Source organism: Caloenas nicobarica, chromosome 8 (assembly GCF_036013445.1).
Source record: "Caloenas nicobarica isolate bCalNic1 chromosome 8, bCalNic1.hap1, whole genome shotgun sequence".
NCBI lineage: Eukaryota > Metazoa > Chordata > Aves > Columbiformes > Columbidae > Caloenas > Caloenas nicobarica.
This window is the reverse complement of record NC_088252.1, coordinates 10453154-10474290: the sequence shown is the minus strand read 5'-3', so window position 1 is coordinate 10474290 and position 21137 is coordinate 10453154. Positions and strand designations below refer to the sequence as shown.

Here is a 21137-nt window from a genome sequence, read left to right as displayed (position 1 = left end):
CTAGAGACTAACAATTCCCTCTCTCTTTCCATTTTTCATGAAATATTTTAACAAGATTTTGTTTTTCCGCAAGCAAAGAGAGGGGGAGGCGGAGGAGAAAGCTTGGAAGGAGAAATGTGAAACGAGGAGAAGGGCAAATATCCCCTTCCTCACCAAGTCTGAACCATGGTCTGAAAGCATGAAATGACATGGATTAGAAACATACCCAAACGACAGAGCAGCCGAACCTTTGCTGGTATAATCTGTCAGGGCTCCACTGAAGTTAATTTGAAAGTCTGTCCCTAAATAGGTGCAAAGGCTTTCCGATGAATTGTGTGTTACCATAGGAAATCATATTAAAGGGAATGGCATTTTAGGAGTCTGTAAGTCGTCACTTTTAATGGTAGCTGCATTGAGTTTGGTATAAACACTCAAAAGAATTTGCAGGATTGACTTAACTTTGTTTGTGAGAATAACTGTGCTGCTAAACTGAGTTTAAGCCCTGTAAAATGCTTTGTGCTAGAGCCTGGTCCTGATGGAGCTCTGCTAATTCACGTGAGCTGAGTGCTCACCGCGCCTCATGGGAACAGGCGCCTGAAGCCAGGCTGTATGCGGGGTGCAGAATTCAGAAAGCCGAAAGTCTGTTCAGTGTGTTGGCGGACTCGAAGGCTGAGGAGGAGGGTGGGAATCTTGGTTCCTTCAGTAGCCCCACAGGGTCAAATTTGCTTCTTTCTCCCTAATTCTCATTGCAAAAATTAACTGAATAAGCCCTTGGATTTATCAGAAAATAATTAGGAGCTTATCTTGCTCCTAATGAAGCTAATGGCAACATCAGGGCAAGATGGTGCCCACTAATGTAACAAAAAATTGCTTTAAAAGAGGAAAACAACGGAATACCAATTAAGACAAACATCAGAATGACAATGTTCCATTTTTCCACTGTACAGAGAACAGTTTATGGCCAAAGAATTACTTTTGAAATAGTTTTGAATTCTGCCCTCTAATTTATTAACCGAATCCTTCTTAGAAACTTGATTGCTAATTTGCCTTAATTTAAAAAAGCCCCACTGCCGTCTTTGGATGTAGGCAGAGCCCTCAGGGGTCTATGAAACTGTCAATATGGCTGTGTGTGTGTTGTGTTGGTTTTTTCTTTTTTTCTTATGGCTTAAAGCTTAATTGTGAGAGCTGGTAAGATGCCATGGTTTTGGTTTGCAGAGAATCAAATAGTGTCTTATGGGTTTCAGATCCCATCAGAAGTCATAGGGACCCTGGTGCTGCCACGTCAACTTGGAGAAGCTGCAAAAATCTGGGGAGGAACAGGGGTTTGAGAGTGAGTCCCACCTGGTTTTCATGCTGGAATGAGAGATGGACAAGGACCAAGTGCTTTAGTCTAAATGTCCCTCAGCTTTGGGTGGGTCTGGATCCAGATCAGGATCTGAGCTTTTTGTGCCTCAGGCTTGTCTCTAATTGAAGCCATGCAAAACCACACATTTCACATGACTTTGATGCAAAACCATAAATAGATTCATTTTTTTAATTCAAAACAAAGTCCAGGCTTGCTTAGAAAGTTCACAAACTTTCTGCTGAACCTTGATGGTCCCAGGTGGTAATGAAAATTCAACTCTCCAATGCAGTAATGTTCCTGGAGGGAGCAATACTTGGTTTTTGTCACTCTAGTTAAATGTGCGACTGCTCTGAGACAGGCAACAACATCCCACTTGCTGCGAGTTCGTCAAAAGGTGCCCTAGACTCTTCCTCACAGCAATCTTTATCGTTATTCTTGTTCTGATAAAAAAATCTCAGTGGTCCTTATGTTGGCTTTGTGTGTTATAAAAACATAGTAAGGATTCTGAGCTACATGGAATTGAAAAAAGTGAGACAAAGGTCACTGTGGGAGCCAGAACAAGGTTCTGTTTTGGTTGAATCACTTTTTCAAACTTTTTTCCTGGTCAGTCAAATCACAAAGAAAAATCTGCATGTTTGGATTTTGCACAACCATTCTGGATGTTTGAAGGAGACTTTCAAAGCAGTGCAGGGATTTTAGCAATGCCAATTCTGCTACCTTAACAAAACAGCATGACTGTTAGAAATTTTAATGGTAGAGGCAGGCTCTTCTTTGAAGATGACAATCTGAGCATTCACTGTGAAGTTATCCACTGCACCTATTGGTTAATCCATTCATATATGGTGATGTATGTTAGAATTAAATGAATGCTGACCAAAGCACAGCCTAGGTCAAAGTTTGAGTGGAATGTATTATTTGGTAGATGCCCTTAGACCACGATTTGGAAAGTCTAACTAGAGTGTCTGAATAAGGTAATTGTCACTGAAAACATTAGAAATGTTTCCAGGCCACTTGTTGTTATTTGTATTGCTATGGTAAACAGGACTGCCACTGTTCTGGGTGCTGTACCAACACAGAGCCTAAGATGTCCTTGTGAGAAGGACATGATGGTGTAAGGACATGACAGTGAACCAGGCAAGTTTAGGCTTTAAAGCAGAGATGGAGACTCTCGAGCTCAGTGGTGAGCAGTGGTCTCAGCCCCCTGACACCCGACCTGCTGCACAGATGTGGGGAAGCTCTCACAGCAACGAAGCCTCTCTGTTTATTCCTATCAAATACAATCTCTGTAGTGACAATGAATGTTCTAGGCTTCTGCTGTGGGCCCAAAGGCACAACATTATGTGCCACCAGGGACAGAGAAATGTGGATTGCTTGGCCAACAGTAGATGAAGGCAAAATATTCACAAACGTGGCTTTCACAGAGTGCCTCTCTTGTGTTTGATTCCGTGATTCGAGTTCCCCTTGGATAGCATTAAACCTGGGACTCTGGATGTTCTTACCCTGCTTCTCCAATAATAAAAAGGAGCCACTTAGAAAAGCTGCAAAAAGCTTATTTCTCAGTTGATCTCTGTTTTCCTTCACAGACACAGGAGGCTGGCTGGGAGCATGCAGCTTTTATTCTGTTCTGTCTCTCTGCTATTGAGCAGAGTTCATTCTGGGAGGCTGCCCCGTATACATCTGGAAGATCTGTCAGGCCCTGTCATCGAGCTTTCTCTGGCTGGGTTGCAGGCCAAGTTTTGACTTTCTAATCTGCATTTAACACTTTGGTGCGGCTCTCAGCAGGATTTGACCCAGAGCAGGGAGAGAATTGCATCTTACAATCCATAGGGTGTGAATAAAGGAAAAAAATTAACATTTAAAAATTTGCAGACAAATAGAAAATAAGTGCATATCTTTTGCTGGAATTCAGTGGATGTTCAATGCTTGCCTTTTCTAAGTGTCCTAGAAAAGCCCACCAAAAAAATATACTTCTTGACTGCATAGGTAGGGAGAGGTGGGCTGTGTGTTAGTGGCTGTACTTCTTCCAGTACTCATCATGGGGGTATTTCTATTCCAGACTGGACTTAGGAAACGAGAGATGGCTCTGCTGCAGCCAGACCCAAGCTCCCATTTTAGGACCTGTTATGGCTTTGTACAGTGGCAGGCGAATGCCAAGCACCCTGGAGATGTGAAGAAGCTGCTTTCAAGAAACCCTCTTATTTTTGAGTGTGGAGCAGTGTTAGGAGGATTTCAATGTTTTCAGAGAAATTAGAAACAAGAATTACTCTTACTGCCAACTAAGAAAGCTCTCTCATTACATGTTTTCCTGTGGAGCTATTAAGACTGTCCCTTGCAGTGTCATTGGGCACCCAGCATCACATGTGTGCGTCCTTTCAGGCTGCGGTGCTCTGTCACATACAGTGGTGCTGTAGCACTGGAAGGGGAGATGAAGCAGGAGCCAGAATTTTTATAGCTGTGTAGTTGACATAAAGCTTTTTCTGTGTGTGTTTTGTGTGGTTTTTTTTTATATACCCCTCTCCTCTGTGAAATAAAGAGAACTTTTAAATAGATGCTATCAATTAACCCTACAGCCTAACAATTTAAAATAGCTGATTTTACAGAGATCAAAGATTGTAGCTAAGAAACTAGGCATTTTAACAACTTTTCTGAATTTGTGTTTGCATTTTGCTACTTTTTTTCCTACTTTTTAACACTGCAAATCTGTTCGGGACCACTTTCACTGTTATCTTAGAGAATTTGCCCTATTTCTGGAGGGTAAAACAGTCAGCTTTAATGAAACTATAGATTTTCAGTGTGTGAGAGATCATCTAACAATGAACTCCTCTTCATGCTCCAAAAATAGCACAGGCTGTTCCATTAGGTTCCCATCTGGGAAAAAAAAAAAGCTAAATTAAAGCCTATCTACATTGTCTTCTGTGCATGGAGATTCCAGATACCTGTGGGTGATTGAGGGCTACATCTGAGTCTGGAAGATTGATCCAAAGTCCACTGAAATGATGAGATTGGCATTTAATATTTGGGATGAAGAACTAGATTCTGAAGTGTCTTTGCCATTGGGAATGGCAAAGAGCAAATGAGTGATAGTATGTGTGCTTTTGTACTTTTGTACCTTACATATGACTTAAGTACTCTCTGTTTAGACAATCATGTCACTTCAAGTCATGGAAACTCTAGGTGCTTATGTTGTCGGGTCACTACATGCATGTTGCATGTATCACAGTGCTGCCTTGACCTGTGTGCTCAGGATATGAAGGATCCCACAGCACACGTGCACCTTTATAATATTAAAGCTGCTGCCTTTTCTCTCGTTGTCTTCGTACCAGATGATTGCCGTTGTTGGTGTTAACAGAAGGTGTTTTGTATTTTTATGCATGCATGCACTGTTTGCAGATTGTGCCCTGCTGTGTACCCGCTTACACACATACTCCGTAGGTGAAGTGTGCTTGTAGTATATTTTGGCAGTGGCAAGGATCTGCATGTTGAGGACAGTGTGTGTAGCATGTTCTGTGCTCCTTAAGTCTCTGGAAGCTGAGACAGCAAAAAATACAACTCCAATTTGTAGTAGGAAAGATTCAGTTTGAGAGTGCTTAATAATATGTCGAATTTTTTTTGTCAGGTGTGTCAGCAAGTGCAATACTGCAGAGCTCCAAGACGTTTTGGCATCCCATAACACCTCACATTGTGTAAGAGTGAAGAACTGTAAGCTCGAATTGGAAATAACAAGGCAGGGTGAGATGGCACAAGAGCGGAAAATAATCAGGAGAAGTTAGTGAGAGCGGGGGATCTGGCACCTTGGGTTGCATGTTTTGGGTACCGGACCTGGCAGGCTGTAATCACAGAGGGATGCAGGAGTTCTCTCGTGTGTGACATGTTGCAGAGGTGTAGCATTGGATCTGTACTTCTTCACAGCTGTTAATAAATGCCAGGTAGATTAGCTAAATGGCCCAAAGCAGCCTCAAATCCATGAGACAGTTAGAAACTGAAAAAATATCTAGACCCCAGTCTAAAGTTTTATCCCTTTGCTCAGACTCTTCCAATATTTTTGTTTATTTAAAGGGTGACCTAAAACTTTTAAGGAAAACCCCTGGAGTTTATATTACACTACTTTGTGCTGTAGCAGAGAAAGCTGGGAAATGGACAACATAGTAGCAACTAGTTTTAATTACTAATAATTTTTTTAAAAGCCAACCACCAAACCCCTCCCTTTGCCTGCCCCCCCCCCCCCCAAAAAAAACCCCAAAAACCCAACCCCCCCCCCCCTCATCACAACCCTTTGCCAAAAGCTGTGCCGGAGCTGGGACTGTCTCTGACTCTCCTGGGGACTGTGGTGGTCTGTGGGTTAAATGAAGGTCGGGTAGCACCAGTGTGGAACAGTTCTTTGAATGCCTGTGGGAATTATATTTTGAAATTGAGTGAAGGCACTTCCCTGTGCCACAAAAAAATCAAAGCAGCCTTATTTGTTGCTTAATTTGCCTGGTTTATTTTGTTTAATTTGCAGCTTTCTGGGAAATGTTTTGCAGTCAAATTTTGTTGAAGTGCTTAAAATCATAGTTTCTTTTAAAAAGCTACAAAACAGAAAGTACCATGGTGAAGTCTGCTAAAATTAATATAGTGAAGGCAATAGTTAGGCTAACATTTTATATTGGGATAATAATGTACATACTATGTAAGCTGTGCTCTGTGCACACTGTGGATTGCATGCTTATCAACATGCACGTTTCGTTTCTCATTGTTCGAAATATCTGTTAACGTCGGGGTTATATAAAGGGGCTTGATATTAATTAAAACTTTATTTCATTTTGATTCTGGAACAAATACTCTTTCAAAATAAATAGTGGTGGTGAGGGGAAAGAAATCATAGGGTCATAATGTGTTTTGCAATCTTAGTGTCCAAGCAAAGCCTACAGGACATTCTAACAGGCATCCTGTGCTTCTGTCTTATTTGTGTGGGTGGAATAGTTCAGGAAAGCCAGTGTGTTTATATCACACAGAATTTGGGGCAGAGTTACTTTTTTAGTTTTGGGGGCTGCTAATAACTTAGAGATGGTTATAACTTTGTTGTTAATATCTGCAGATGTTTCAAAGCAGGTGATGTAAATGTGTATATGTTTAGTCAACTTTTGACATCTCTACTGTTGAGCATTCACCGGCAACCATCGTTCTTGTAGGTTTTCAAGAGCGTTTATCAGCATCTGTCAACAAGTAGTAAATGAGGGCAAATGTATGGGAATTACATATGTCTGTGGTGTAGAGAATGGATCAAGAGTGACTCCCAGCTGGATGCATTTTCTGTGCTGTAAAGGTGCTGTGGGGCTGGCTGCAGCCCAGCACGGCACATCAGTCTTGTGTGCTGACTGCTCTGAGCTGGGCTGATGTTGGGCTTTTTTCTGGTTTTCTTATTGGACTGAAGAACTGTGTGTTTTCTTCAGAAATTAAGCTCTCCACGTTACTTTTGAATACATAGCAAGCTGTATACCTCGCCTTTTTATTACCAAATCAGTGTTAATCTCTTTATAGCAGTGCGTGTGTGCATGGAACTCCTTTTTGTTTAATCACCCAAATTTCAGTTATTTCAATGTCTGCCCCCCCCCAAAAAAATAGAAAATGTCTTGCTTTCATTTCTCATGTCCAGTTATAGTCTGTAGTATGGCAACAGTATGGTCAGGTGGCATCTATGAGCTCTAGCAGCTTTAGTGAGGTTGGCTTGCTCACCTCACTGGAGCAGCCTTGGCTATGCATAGGTGTTGCACTGTGAGCTCCCAGGTGACTGTCACTGGGAAGGGTAATTAAAGGATGACACCAGGAGCTCCCTGGCGCACAAACCCTACAGGGCAAGAAACAAGGAGAATCCGCAGGTGACCAGCTCTTGGGTGGACTCAAGTTAATTATTGTAATGGCATCACAGGCAGTATAATGACTGACACAGTGCTGTGTGTGCCACAGAGTCCTGCACCCCTGTGCTAGTGCCTGAGGCAGGGGCTGGTAATGAAAAAGCCCACAGGATGTAACCCAGGGAGGAGCTGAGCACCCTGCTGCTGCCCCATTGTAACCCCGTAAAGGGGCCTTTCATCCCAAATCCTGGAACAACTACAGGGGCAGAGACTGTCCCTGGCCAGTGGGACTGGAGGGCTCAGTACCCTGTAGAACCAGGTCCCACGACAGAAGATGATGGATTTTGAGGTCAGCACCCCAATTCTTATTTAGTTGTGATGCGAGTGACCTTGAGTTACTAACAGATTTGGCTGTAAGAGAGGCAATTGGCAGGAGTAGGTAGTACCTTGGAAAATCAATCACTGGAAAAATACCTGGTGAAAAATGCAGCCTTTTTTATTGGCCGAAGTCTGGAGGGAAAAAAAAAAAGATATCAGCACTCTTAGTTTTCTATTACAAAACCCAGCAATCTTCTGCAAAGGAAAGTGATTTCTAGAGGAAATGGAGTATTCAATGACAAAATCCACTGTTGTGCTTAAAAAAAAAAAAAAATCTGGAGATATTTTGGCCATTCCAAGTCCTGAGAGTGATAGAGATAGTAATTTAACTCAGTTTAGCCTTCCAGTAGGTAGAAATGGCTTGAGGGGTGGTCTGGCTGCAGCTGTGGGTTTAGGAAGAGATGATAGCCTTGATTTCCCATAGAGACTTTGGAGACTGTAATGTTGACATTGAGATGAAACTATCTACCAGAGCTTGCTCTGTCAGAGTTTGTCTGGTTTGAATAAAGGATGTATTAATTCAGATGTTAGAACTACTTGAGAGCGCTAGCAAATGTATTAAAACATCTTCAAAATTTTTTACCGTAAGTGTGTGTACTACAGCTGTGTGTGTGTGGTTTTTAATTTTTTTTTCTTCCAGAATGTTTTAGCCATGCTATGAGTTGATCAAAACCCAGTGAAGCAACACACAGCAGTTTTTGAAGAATGCTTGTAAGCTTTTTCCGTCTTAGTGTGCCCAGTAATTTTGATCAGCTTGTATAACTTCAGGAGTTCTGTTTGCATGCTGTTGTTGCAAAGGGTTGAGCCAAATACAATTCATAGATGATTTTTTTTTTTCTTTCTCTCCTCCTTTAGAAGAATCCACACTGCTTAGCACAGTGGGAGATTGCTGATAGCTCAATTATTAGTAGTGCTTTAACCTACTGACAGAGTCTCATCATTTATCTGGCGACTCCTTCATTTGCTTTATTTAATTTCTCAGCTGATAAATTCCATGTCCTGGGATACTCAGTGTTTTCGGTCTTAATTTGTTACTGAGTGGCTCTTCCATCAGCTGATACCACCTTGAAGATATGATGCCAATCCTTCCTTGGTATGTTTTGGGATTCGTACAAGAAAGATTTAGCTTTCCTATTAACTCTTCCTGTTTGCCTAAAATATTAACTTCCTAAAGGCTGTTAAGAGAGAACCTTATTTGGATTTGAGTATTTAGTTTCCTTCACATTTTTCTAAATTTAGGAGACAAAGTAGTTCTTTTATTGAGTCCTGGAAGTTTTTCCTTAAAATCTCCTGGTGTTAAGTGAGAAGACAAGATGTTTCAATGCTTAAATACAGCACTTGTGTTTGCAGCGTTACCACGAGTGCTCCTGTGGGAAGGGCTGGAAAAGCCTCCAGCTGTGGGAACTCGTGAGCTCCTGGTGAAAATCAACAGGACCCACCTGTGACTCCTCTTTATGCTTTTCAAAAAGCCTCTTCTCGGAGTCAGGAGGCTGTGTTGAGAGATGGTACGGGGTGACTGGGAGCCCAGCGCCAGTGGGATTGTATGGGCTGGTGCTGGAGCACTTTGTCTGGGTTGTCACGGTGCCAGCTCCCCCTCACTGAACCCCTTCCCTGGATCTGCTGAGAGATTGAGCAAGGGCCAAAGCTTGCCCAGACCAAGCTGTGCTCTCACGCTGGTGGAAACAGCAGAGCTGTCCTTTGAGGCCAGAGGATAGAAACAGCACCAAGTCAGCTCGGCAGTCTTGTCTTTGTGCGGAAAACTAGCAATTTAACTTTTATTTAGTCATTAAACCTCAGATAACCCTTATTTGGGCACCAGCCTCGGAAACCACAGGGAAAGGTCCCACAGGTGTGTTTGTTGTTCTTTGGGTTGGTTGGTTGGTTTTTTGTTTGTGTCAGGTAGCACAGTTGCTCAGGTAAACCTGTTTGAGGGTCTGGTTTGCCCTGGTCTGTGTACCTGGGTGGGGAGGAGGGCTCTGCTTTCCTGCCCTCCCTTGGGCAGGTCTCCTGGGCTGTCACGCTCATGTGTCTGCACTACCTGTACAACAGGATCCGAGTGCTAACTGCAGTTCCTTTAGTTTACAACATAAAATAATAATGATAGTAATTCCCAGTGCAAATTTACAGCAGTGAAACTTCAGAGTGGGATCAGGCCCACATGCAAAGCTGTTAAATCCTTTAATGTTACTTGTATCAACAAAACAAATCTCTTTTTGGAAGAGGAGGTGGGGGAATAAGAAGAGATTTTTGTAGTTGTATTTGCAGTTTCCTCTTCCCTTCCTTTCACTCTAGAAATTCTTTATCCTTTCATACACAGTTGAGAATTAGCAATTTATTCTTAATGCTGGCGATGCAGTCTTTGATATTTAAAATGGAATGTGTTCCTTTTTGATGCTCTGTGGTTTTGAATGGGGTACGTGCTAGCAGCTTAATGGTGCAGAACAGTTAGATACTGGCCGGTTTTTTCTTTCTATATTATTTCATCATTCAAAAAAAATGAGAGATATTTCTAAAAAGAAGAGACCGTGAATTGTTTATTGTTTGTGCGGTGAAATTGTCTTCACAGCATTGTCATTCTCTTCTAAGTTGAAATCGTTTAATAGCTGTGAGCTGTCACATTTTCTGTGAATTATAACTGCATCAAGCTGTGCTGACAAAATGTCCCTGCATAACTGTTAATATGCATTGTCATTTTAAGCATGAAACAGTTTAGCTAATGATTTATCTCTTATAATGCAGCACTTGGGGCAGCTGTATGATTTGTCTCTTTAGCAAGTCAAGTAATTTCTTTAACAAAATGTTAAGCACAGATGGGCCATAGGCTGTCAGTTAACCATTATTGTGCATGCATCTGCTTGCCTTCAATGCACTGTTTTATGTATTCAGCCACTTACTTAGGCACAGCTCTCTGAAAAGCGGAACCTACTCTGATTGGCAAATAAAATGTTCATTTGTCTCTTCTTCCTATTGTTTTGTTTTGGTAACACATGTCAGCAGCTCAATTACTCAGTTCATTAACAGCTCCCAATGGACATGATGGCCAACCCATGATAAGGAGGGTGATTGTGGCACATATGGTCAATAATAGCCTGTCTCCTGGTAATTGTAAATAAAAGTCACTGTTGGCCATTTCCTTTTACTGCAGCTACTGTTTTCCTTTTCACTTCGCTGTACAAAGCACATTTCTCTATGTGAATCAGCCCAAACAAAATAAAAATACCATCCACTTATCTTAGGAAAATCACTTTTATCACTGTTGTGGCGGTTGTTCCTTTTCTGTGCTGACTTTCCAGCTTAGAGCTCAGAGGAGATGGGATTGTTCTCTTCCAATTCCAGTAACTGATTAATTACTCTTATTAATCAGTTAACTTAAACAGCAACATATTTTCTCCCCATTTCTCTCATTTTCTCACTGCAGACTTCGTAAAGTTCCTGTGAAATTGTAAAAAAGCTGTTTACAATGTTTCTGTAAGTATGGCCTTTGCAAATAGCAGCGTTCTTCAAAGGGGTTATTGAAGTGTGACTTAATCCTTGTTAGATGAGCGATATTCACGTCTGGAACAGAGGTTTGCTTTTCTGGTTTACTTTCTTGTATTTTAATATATCATAATCAAAATGATGGTAGAAAGTAACTTTAGCACTGGTGATTATTAAACATCGTACTAAGTATTCTGTTGCTTTCTAGCAACACTGATAATTTTCTCGTATATTTGCTGATTCTAAATTTTCACTTTTAACAGGGAAGTCCGACTATGTGGCAGCAATAGCATGTCTTATCCTAACCCTGCCAATAAATATTTTGTGGCTTCTGTTTTTTAGTGCTCTACGTTGTGGTTTGTTTTTTTGAGATTTTCTTTTCCTTTTTGTCTCGAAGAGGAGTCCAACTGCTAAAAATGTTTGGGCTGTGACCCAACAGGGTGAACCTTGGTGTGCCTGAATCTCCCATTGTCCTCTTCTCCTGTTAATGGTGAAGCACAGAAAATGAACAGTGAATTGGATAAAATTGCAGCTCTGAGTCCTGGTAAACTTGCCAAAATTGCTTTGGTGGGAGCGCCACAACCTAAGACTTAGGGATGCTCTTCTACCCTTGGGAGCGTGCTTTATCTTAGATAAACACGGCGTTCAGTTGTGGTGTCTTAAAGAGCTCACAGGTGGCTGAGGGGTGAGTCCAGGCCCCCTGAGCTCCTGCCATATTCATAACTGATGTGCAGCCTCCACCCAGGGCTGTGGGCACTCGGGGAGTTGTTGAGTGTCAGAGTTTATTTGTCCTGTTTTGATTAGCACCGACCTGGCAGGGTGTATTTTCTTTGCAATGGCTCCTTGCTGTGACAGGGAGGTTTTGGGAGGAGAGGGGAGCCTGGCATCAAGTTTCCCCAGGCAAACACAGCAAAAAGAAGGGCTGATGCACTGGGAGGGGAGGTTGTGGGTCGGCTCCGGAGTTTTCATTATATTTTTGTATGCAAATATGAGCCTGCCACTAAACTGAACCACTCAGAGGGGAGGAGAAGGGCTGGTAGCAGGAAATAAAGATGCTGGTTTATTTTCCTGTGGACTTTATTTTGAGGAAAGAAAGGATGCCTGATGTGTTTCTAGCCTGTTGAAAAGCCAGCTGCTGAGAGCCTCCCCCAACACAAACACGGGCGAAGGGAGGAATGCACTGCTGGCCACCTACCCCTGCTCCCAGCCTCGCAGCAAGCCCGTGGCGGCGGTTTATTCAGCCGGTGCCTGGGGTGACTGGTCGCCCCCATGGTGGGGCATTTCTCCCGGCTCGCCCCACCTTTCCTCTGTAATTCACCCGCCGTGTGATGGAGGGGTGTGCCCGAGCCCCTCACCTCTGGCAGGGAGAGGCAGCCTGGGAGGGACCCCCTCCAGGTGCTGCAGTTTGGGGCGGCTGGATTAACCCCTGCTGTGCATCCCCTGCACCCCAGCCCCCCCGGCCCACCGCCCTCCTGGCCCCCGCTGCGACCGCCTTTGTGCCTCCGCACCCCGCCAGGCAGGTGTCAGAGCCCTGAATGCGGGCAAAGGCTCCGCTGATGGATACCACAGATGGAGCGTGGAAATCGGCCGAATAGGCCTCAGCCACAGGCCCGTTTCTTAGGACCCAACAAAAGACTTCCAAATAAGTCAACAAAAATCCCCGAAGATCACAAAGAGAAAGTGTCATTTGTCATTTGCTGCGGGTTTGTGTGGGGGTAGCGGCGCCCCTGCGCCCCTCCTCAACTGCACCCGAGTAAACACGGGGGACGTCACCCGCGTCCCGTTGGGCTGAAAGGCGGCGGGGTCAGACAGCCCGTGGTGGGACCCGCTGCCGAACCCCCAAAGCTGGGGATGCCACAGCCTTGAGTCACAGAGGTGTGGCACGAGCGGGAGAGCCTGTGAAATTGATCATGCACAAATAAAGAAATGGGGAGATTCAAGCAGGGTAGCTAGCAAATAAAACCGCCACCAGAACCCACCCTAGCCTTTGGCTTTTTTTGTTCCGGTCTTATTTTAGCAAGATCCGTAGCTACACAGAATTTATCTAGGGCAGACCCCAGGCTCTTATGCTTAGAGGAAGAGGCTCTGTAATATTTTATTTAAAAATTTCACAGTGACATAATGATTGCCAGAGAAGCTGTGCCGTTGCAGGTCGCAGAAAGACAACCTCTGCCTGCGTTCCTCAGGTGCACTGTGCTGCGCCCTTAATGTATGGGCTTTAAATGGTTGTCATGTTTTTGTTATTCAATTATTCAAATGAAATGTCTTGCTGAGAGGAAGAACAACCTACAGAATGACCTCTTGTGCATTATTTTGTTGTTAGTGGTGTTTTTGGTGGTTTTTTTTTTTTTGTCCCGGCGTGTCTATTTACAGCGTTTGGAAAAGGGATCATTGCAGAGCTCCAGGTGACCAAATACCTACGACACTGGGCAGAGATTTTTTCATATCATGGTGATAACTGCCATGCAGTGTTTCCTCAGGCCACCAGACAGGTCACGAGGGGTTAAAGGACAAATAATTGCTCTTTAATTCTGTAATTCCTTCCTTCTTTAATTAGACTTCATAGCTCAGCTACTGGTAGTGCTTTTGGCTGGATGTCCCATTTTGGGCAGCGCAGTAAGGAGCGAAGTGGTGATCCCCAGGGGTCTGATTGAGGATCCCCCAGGCACTGGGGAGTCTCCTTCTTTTTCCTGTTTGTAGCTGGAGGGGTTGGAGTGTTAAGATCATTAAGACAACTGTAAAGTTTACTGATATGTGTGGTGTATGTTCTGTGGAGGTGATGGAGATAGAAATAACTCAGCTAAAATGTGATCACCTTTACCTGTGCTGAATAGTATCTTGTATCATGGAAGTCAGTGGATCTGTTAGTGCGATACTGCTTAGCAAAAGGGCAACACGCTATGGCTGCTGAGCGTATAGAAAACAAATACTGCTTTTATTAAAGTCTGAGGTGTATCCAATTTATGTGCTCAGCAAATACTCTGATAGGCTTCTTACCTATATAAAATTTTGATAATGTTATTTTAAAAAGGAAAAATAAGAATAAAAACTTTCTTGAAACTAGTAATCTTTAAGACTTAAAAATAAAAACATCATAGTCTGTAGCACAGCTATCATTTGAGATGACATCTGTCTGATTTTAATATTGCAGATCAAACAAGACAAAGAAACTCAATGTTTTCTCTAAAGTTGCACATAGCAGCCAGGCCTGGTGAAAGGTAACACCAATGAAAGCAGATAGAAATAGAAGCCATTTCATTTGATGTATGTTTTCTCCCTACTTTAATTTTATTATTTTCTCTCTAAATGTTTGCACTTGATTAGATATATTGTCCTGGACTCTCAGATACTTTGTTCAGTTGTTTTTTCTGGCTGCTTTACCTTTATCTTTCATACACTGCTTAACGAAATGAAAATCTAAAATGAAATTAAGTCAGTGTTTCAGTTGTTTAAGCTGCCTTATTTTTTTTTTAATTTTGTTTTGTTTGAAGAAGTAACACACATATGTGTAGTGTTTGAAAGAGAGTGTTTAAAGATTTCCTAAGATCAGGAAATTTATTTTTTTTTTAAACTCATCGTACACAACTGAAGGCAACTTTCATCAGAGAAGCTGTTTCCAAAAGGAACCTTCCTGAGCTCTTTTTGAGATGTTACCATGTCAGGAGTGGTCAGAGTGCACCGCTGGCCAACTGACCCTGTTGGCCTGGCTGGCGTGCTCTCCTCCACCAGCCCAGCTTGTCAGCAACAGCTCTTCTGCTTGAGGTGGATGATTTGTATCTGAAGCTAACATAGGGAAATTATATTTTAAATATCCTGTGTTTCTTTTTGTTTTTGAACAGCACTGTGAAGCTGTCCCTGGACGGTTGTAACTCGGCAGTTGCTGGGGAAGGCAGGTGTCACTTGGGACCCTAACTGAGAAGATTTGGGATTTGTCACTAACTCAGACAATATGTTATGTTCATTTCGGGGTACCCTAGATTTTCTGTTTAATAAGGAATGAACTTGAATTGTTTGGGACGGGATCTTTGTGCTGATTCCCATTTGTTCTCAAGGATAATATTCTCTAGAACAACAGCAGCGTAATCCAGTCTTACTTGGGACAAAACTTCCATGCAGGTAAGAGACTCCAGGAGCTGGATGTTTTCACAGTACATTGATGCTGAGCTCTAAGGGAGTTTCTCCTGATGTCCTGTGTTTGTGGGGTCCAAGATATTGATGGTGTCTGGACAATGAAGATAGCTTTCACATAAGAGCCTCTGGTCTAGCAGTGATTGCTCTTTCTTTGGCACGCAGAAATTCATAAACTCTTCAGCTGAATTTTCTGAAAAAACACTTCATCTTTCTCATGCTGTAGGAGTAAGTAAACGGATTAGGTGTATTTATTAGTTCAAACAGCTTGAGTGAAATTGAGAATGTAAGATAGCTGGGAATGAACATGGTAGGGGGTTTTAGATAGAGCCTGAGAAACAGTTATTTCTTTTTGGCTTTGTATTCTCAGTTACTTCCAAATAAATCATGTTAAGAAGATTGTTTTAAATCAGTGTCTATATCAATAACTCATTTGGCATTATTGAATTAGTCGAAGCAATGTTTGTATTTCGACTGAACAAGCAGTTTCAGCATCGCTGGGGAGTGTCTGCCCTCTTTAGGTGGTTTCCCTTGAAGACTCAGGGAGTGCTTGTCGCCTGGGACAGCAGCTGTCTGCACAAGTCTACTCCCTTGGTTCGTTACTGTTTGTTGGAGAAAGAGAATATGGTTGAGCACTGGCAGAGGCTTTGCTGCATTCCCAGCTGTAGCGATGGGCTCAGCCGTGGCTGGGCTGTAGCTGGAGTTCGCTTGATTGCCCGGGAGCACAGGGACATCGAGCAGTGACACCAGCACCTGGCTGTGTGGGATCTCCCCTTCTCCACGGCCATGGCACCCAGTAAGAGGTTCAGTTCTGGTTTATCTTTAAACCGCTGACCACAAGAGCTGGTAGCCGCTTCCTGAGTCACGGACGTGCTGTATGTGGTCTGTTTGCTGCCGACTTTCCTCAAGTACCGACTCGGGGTGTGGTGCGAGGCGCCTTCGGTCCAACGCAGCCCGGCTGTTCTGCAGTCACGTTCGCTGAAGCCAAGCATCAGCACATCTGCGTGTAGCCATGCTCTGTGCTGGAAAACCTCCCGAGGTGATGAGGAATAATGATGAAACCTTAGAAGAAGGAAGTGATGTGGTCTGTGTATTTCAGCTCTCATCATCACACATGCTGGAGTCTCCTTGCTTTCTTGCTTTAGTACAATAACTCGAAGAGTCAAGTCAGAATATTGCTCTGAGCTGTTCTTACAGGACTTCTCTGTGCAACGTGCTTTTTTTTTGTGTGTGGTGGTGTTTTTGTGTGTTGTGTTGTGTTTTGTTTTGGTGTGTGGGGCTTTTTGGGGAGGGGGGGGTGTTGTGTGTTTATGTTGTTTTGGTTTTTTTTCTCTCCGTATTAACACTTGTCTGGCCTGTCCTAAGGTTATATTAGGTGGTTCTAAGGCAGGCAAGTAAGTTGCAGATGAGTGGGAGTGTTTAAATGTGCTGAGAGATACTAACACAAACATAGGTAAAATACTGTTCAGAGTATAGGACAAATACTACATGTGACATGAAGTAAATAAATATGTAAGTGTATATGAGAATTAATTTCTTCAACAGCTCCCCCCATTCCTTTGTATTTACTTCCATAACGATTTCAGCAGTAAAGTCTCAGTGATGGATCTATAGGGAAGGTCTCATGGGTGTGTGTCTATGGAGTTGGGATGTTTAAGTTACAATACACGCACTGCTGTGACAAATATTTATATCTGTTCACCCATTCAGAGAAAGGAATGAGGCTACGTTGCTTGTCTGATTGCTTGGGACTAAGCAGGACTGCTCAAGTTTTTAAAACACTTGCAAACTGCTGGAGGAGTTGGAACAAAGAAATTGAATAATTCGTTTACTCAGAAAGATTTCTGGAGGTCCCTAAATATTCTTGGGCCAGGAAAAGGTGCTAAACTCATAGCTGAGATTTTGACAAGTCTTTGAGCACATTTGCACAATGTAACATTGAACTCTGATTTGTTTCTTACTTTTTTGAAGTCTGCCAACTCTGAGTCATGGGGGCAAAAGCAGCTCTTCCATATAAGAAGATATCATTGATTGATCCAATATTTTCCCCCCCCCCCCTTTTTTTTTTCCTACTCAATTAAAGCTAATTTTTGTCTATCTTTTTTTTTTTCTCTTTTTGAGCAGCAGCACCCCAGTCTGATGAAGGCTCTGACATTGATTCTGAACCAGATTTACCTTTAAAAAGAAAGCAGCGTCGTAGCAGGACAACCTTTACAGCAGAGCAACTGGAAGAGCTGGAAAGAGCTTTTGAAAGGACACACTACCCTGATATTTATACTAGGGAAGAACTCGCGCAAAGAGCCAAGCTCACGGAGGCTCGTGTCCAGGTATGTATTTAAAAGCTGCCTGACAAAGGGAATATCTTGTTCTGTTAGCATGTCCATCCTTTTATATTCTTATGTGATCCTACTCTTGGGTAGAAGGCAAACGTGAAGCTATATTGTTCACAACCTTAGGGCTTTTTGTATCTGTACATGGACATTGGTTTTTCAGCTGTTAAAGAACACTGCTTTAAAAAAAAAAAAAGTTGCGTTTTCCCCAGTAATTGTTCCATACCTACCGTGAATATAATACTGAGCCTTTGGAGAAGGTCTGTTATCCTAGTTTGTTTGTTTTATGCACTTGACAGCACTCTGCATGTAATCAAGTCAGCTGTTGTGTCAGTTTATAGTTATTTAACTGTTTTCATCTGTTGTTGTTTGGGTCTTTCAGGCATTAACAGAGGAGAGAAAAATATTTTAAAAAGGACAATGTGTCTGTAGAGCCATGCAAGTTACTGGTGCAGTATCTACAGTTTACTTTTAGATTAGCTTTTGAAGTTCACTTGATTTAAACATTGTAATACTTTTTTATCCCTGCTGTCAGTTTAATCCAAAATAAAATAAACCCTCAAATAACTGTTAGATCTTCACAACTTCACATAGATCTGGATTGTCTAAAACAAGCTAATGTGCTGGAGCAGTAAACCATAGTGTTGATTTCAATTTAAAAAAAAAAAAAGGCATGAACCTGGATTTTCAGATGTCCAAACCCAGGCAAATAACAGCCAAATAATTCTGGAATAAACTGCACGCTGAAGTTCAGGTTCAGACTAGGACTTAATCTGTTTCACGGCACAGAAGCACGTCCTGTGAAATGTTTAATACCACAGGCAGAATCCTCTGCTGGTCTTCTACTTCTTGACATCTAAGAGTCGTTTGGAAAAACAACGCCCTGTTTAAATCGGTCCGAGTTGTAAGTATTCGTAACCAAATGTGCTGTTGAGTGACAAGCAAAACATTGCAGCTCATGATCTAACCAAGGAGGAGAAATGAATAGTAACTTGCGATATAGCCAAGGATACAAGTGAATTTGGTTGCTTGGGTGAAACTGTTATGTTTTGACCTTTGGAGCTCAGCTGAGGCATTCAAATGCTAAGAACTGAAATATGCAACACAAAATACCCCTCTGCCTTTATAAGACAAGCATGCATATTGCAGCATGGCTGTATGATTGAGTATCTGTCCTGAAAGATCCAGACTTTTTCACTTTTACCTGAGAAATATTTTTGCAGAAAACTTCACACCACATTTCTTGTAAGTGTTTGTTATGACTGAGAGAAAACCAGATGTATGGATGAATTTGTCTGGAAGGCAAACTCAGCGGTGCATGACTCTTTTCTTAACATTTACAGGAAGCGAAATGCTTGCAAAACAGCTTAATGTATAAACTCGGGCCAGGTAAGGCCTAATCAAGCCCTGGGAATCATCCACACACAAACATAACGAAGATAAATTCCTACACAGGTTCTGTTAGCAAGATGAATGGGATCTAAGATATGACGTCTCAGGCTTATGTTAGCTTCAGTGGAAAAAAAATGATAAAATGAAAAAGACCTTGTTCACGTTTTTTCTAAATCGATGACCCACAGCTAGAAGAAAAGCAGAGCTCTCATTAACATAACAGCTGTCCTAATGTGGCTTTAACCCTGTGACTTTTTACATTCCTTATGGCTTCCTTGGTTCCCTTGAGATGCATCCTGTCTCACACCATTCCTATGATCTACAGCCTCACAATTCCCTGGTACTTCTGACATATGGATATTTTACCTAACCCAGCATGGAAGAAAGTTCCTAGTCGATCAATGATGAAAATACCAGAACGAAATCTTTCTGGATTAAAGATCAACTGGGGTTGAAGTAGCCAGCCTGTGGGCAGCTTCCTAGAACACTCCATCTGTCTGGTACCCTTGAAGCCTGGCAGTGTGATTTAGCAGTGGATTAAGGGATATAGGGTTTGCCTTATCAGCATTCAGCACCTCTCTATAGCCCCTTAAAATAGCCACCTATGATGGGCATGAAATAAAAGATGACCTGTGAAAAGAAAATAACCCTACGAGAGAGCTGGAGGCTTGGATAACCATACTGATGTAGCATTCAAGCTTTCTTAGTCACACTTCTTTTTTTGGTAACAGTGTGATAGAGATCAGAGATACCAAATTTTACATAAATATGCACACAAAGATCTCTTTGACTGCTTCACAATCAAGCATCGTTTAAAAGCTGGTTCTTTGCAGCCCAGATAATTCTTTTTTTCTCTAGAGCTGTAAGGCCCAATTTCATAGAGTCATTTTGCATTGTCTAGGAAGTTACTTAATTGATTACAACTGGACCAACCTTGCTATTCCTTCAGTCCTTCCATGTAGCGCTCACATCTCATGTTTTGTTTTTTCTACCCTGCTGCCTCCACGCTTCCCCTTTCCTTCTGTTCCCTGGGGCGATCTCTGAACACTCGTGAAAGGAAGAGTCTTAAACTGCTGGACCATCTATTTTCTCACTTTCCCACTGCTGAAGGGTAACCAAATGCATGTTTTTAAGCTGGTTGTTGGAGGTGGGGAAAAAAAATTGCCTCTGGGCTGAGATTAAATTTAGAACATTTCAGCCCCTGAAGGGATTTTTTTGAAAGCTACAAGCAACTGAAAACAGACTTTACACTGTGAATGTTTTTTGTGGACTTAATCATGGGGACAGGAAAATCTTTCGGGGAAAAGCGTTTGTTGCAACAAACTCCATGTTGTGACAGTGATGAGATGTATAATTACCATCATTACAAATACTTCAGTACTGGGTATATTAAGGAGTTAAAATGCTGCCTGCGATTCCTCCTGCAGCATCTTTCTACTTGAGGACTGTTGAGGCTTTCTTCCCTGCGTGTGGAGCCAGGAGAACCTCTTCTGCTGCCTCTTCCAAAGTCACCCAGCTCCCTCCTGCATGTTAGTTGCAGCAGGAACGGGGAAAGTTTCTTGGTCCTGTGCATTCCTCAAATACAATTCAGAAACATAAGTAGAGTCCCAAAGGATGACAGCTTATTAAAAAGTGAAAAAAAAAAAAAGTGGTAGTAACCTGGAAATATGAAATTAAAGCTTCATTTATTGTGAGTAAAAATCACGGATGTGCAGTGCTTTACTGGTCCAGTTTAAAAACTCGAACCAGCATTAACTTACCTTTAAGCTCTGTGGCTTACTTTTACTCAATCTGAAGGCTAGTTCTAAAAGTGAAATTTTCCCTAGTGTAGATAAAGATCAAAGGCTCTTTCTGAGCTTTGGAGCAGCACGGTTATGGTTTCTGTAACAAATGGCAAATAAGGAATGAAGTGGGTAGCATCTCTTCTGGCCACCTTTAGATTCCCACATCAGGCTTATGTTTAGACCTGGATAAACTGGGTGAAATCTGGCAGCAGCTTGCAGCCTGTTTCAGATCGACCGTGGGGGTGTCCACTTCCATCTTTTGGTAAAGGATTTCTAAATAAGGTTCAGGTTTGTCCCATGGTAGACGACGGGCCAGGATCCTGCCTTGGGTGGTGGGGACTGGCCAGTCAGACAAATCTCTTTGGGCTCTGTTAAATTTCTTTGGCCTCCCAAATTATCAGAGATTTGATGTGTGAGACTTGCACGTTGGACCATGTCGAGGACGTGCCCCTGGATCTGTGGGATTGTGGAGAGCAGGAGGTCCTGGCACAAG

At 42.4% G+C, this 21137-nt stretch overlaps 1 protein-coding gene across 4 annotated transcripts in view; it reads left to right on the top strand.

Moving 5' to 3' along the window:
• PAX3 (paired box 3) overlaps positions 1 to 21137 on the top strand; it is a 75726-nt gene that overhangs the window by 31901 nt on the left and 22688 nt on the right. For 3 of the 4 annotated variants that reach the window (XM_065639911.1, XM_065639910.1, XM_065639913.1), the window contains one exon: positions 17260 to 17465. In XM_065639911.1, coding sequence (XP_065495983.1) covers positions 17260 to 17465 — 206 coding nt within the window. The remainder of the gene's footprint in view (positions 1 to 17259; positions 17466 to 21137) is intronic. The other variant, XM_065639912.1, reaches the window with a different exon arrangement.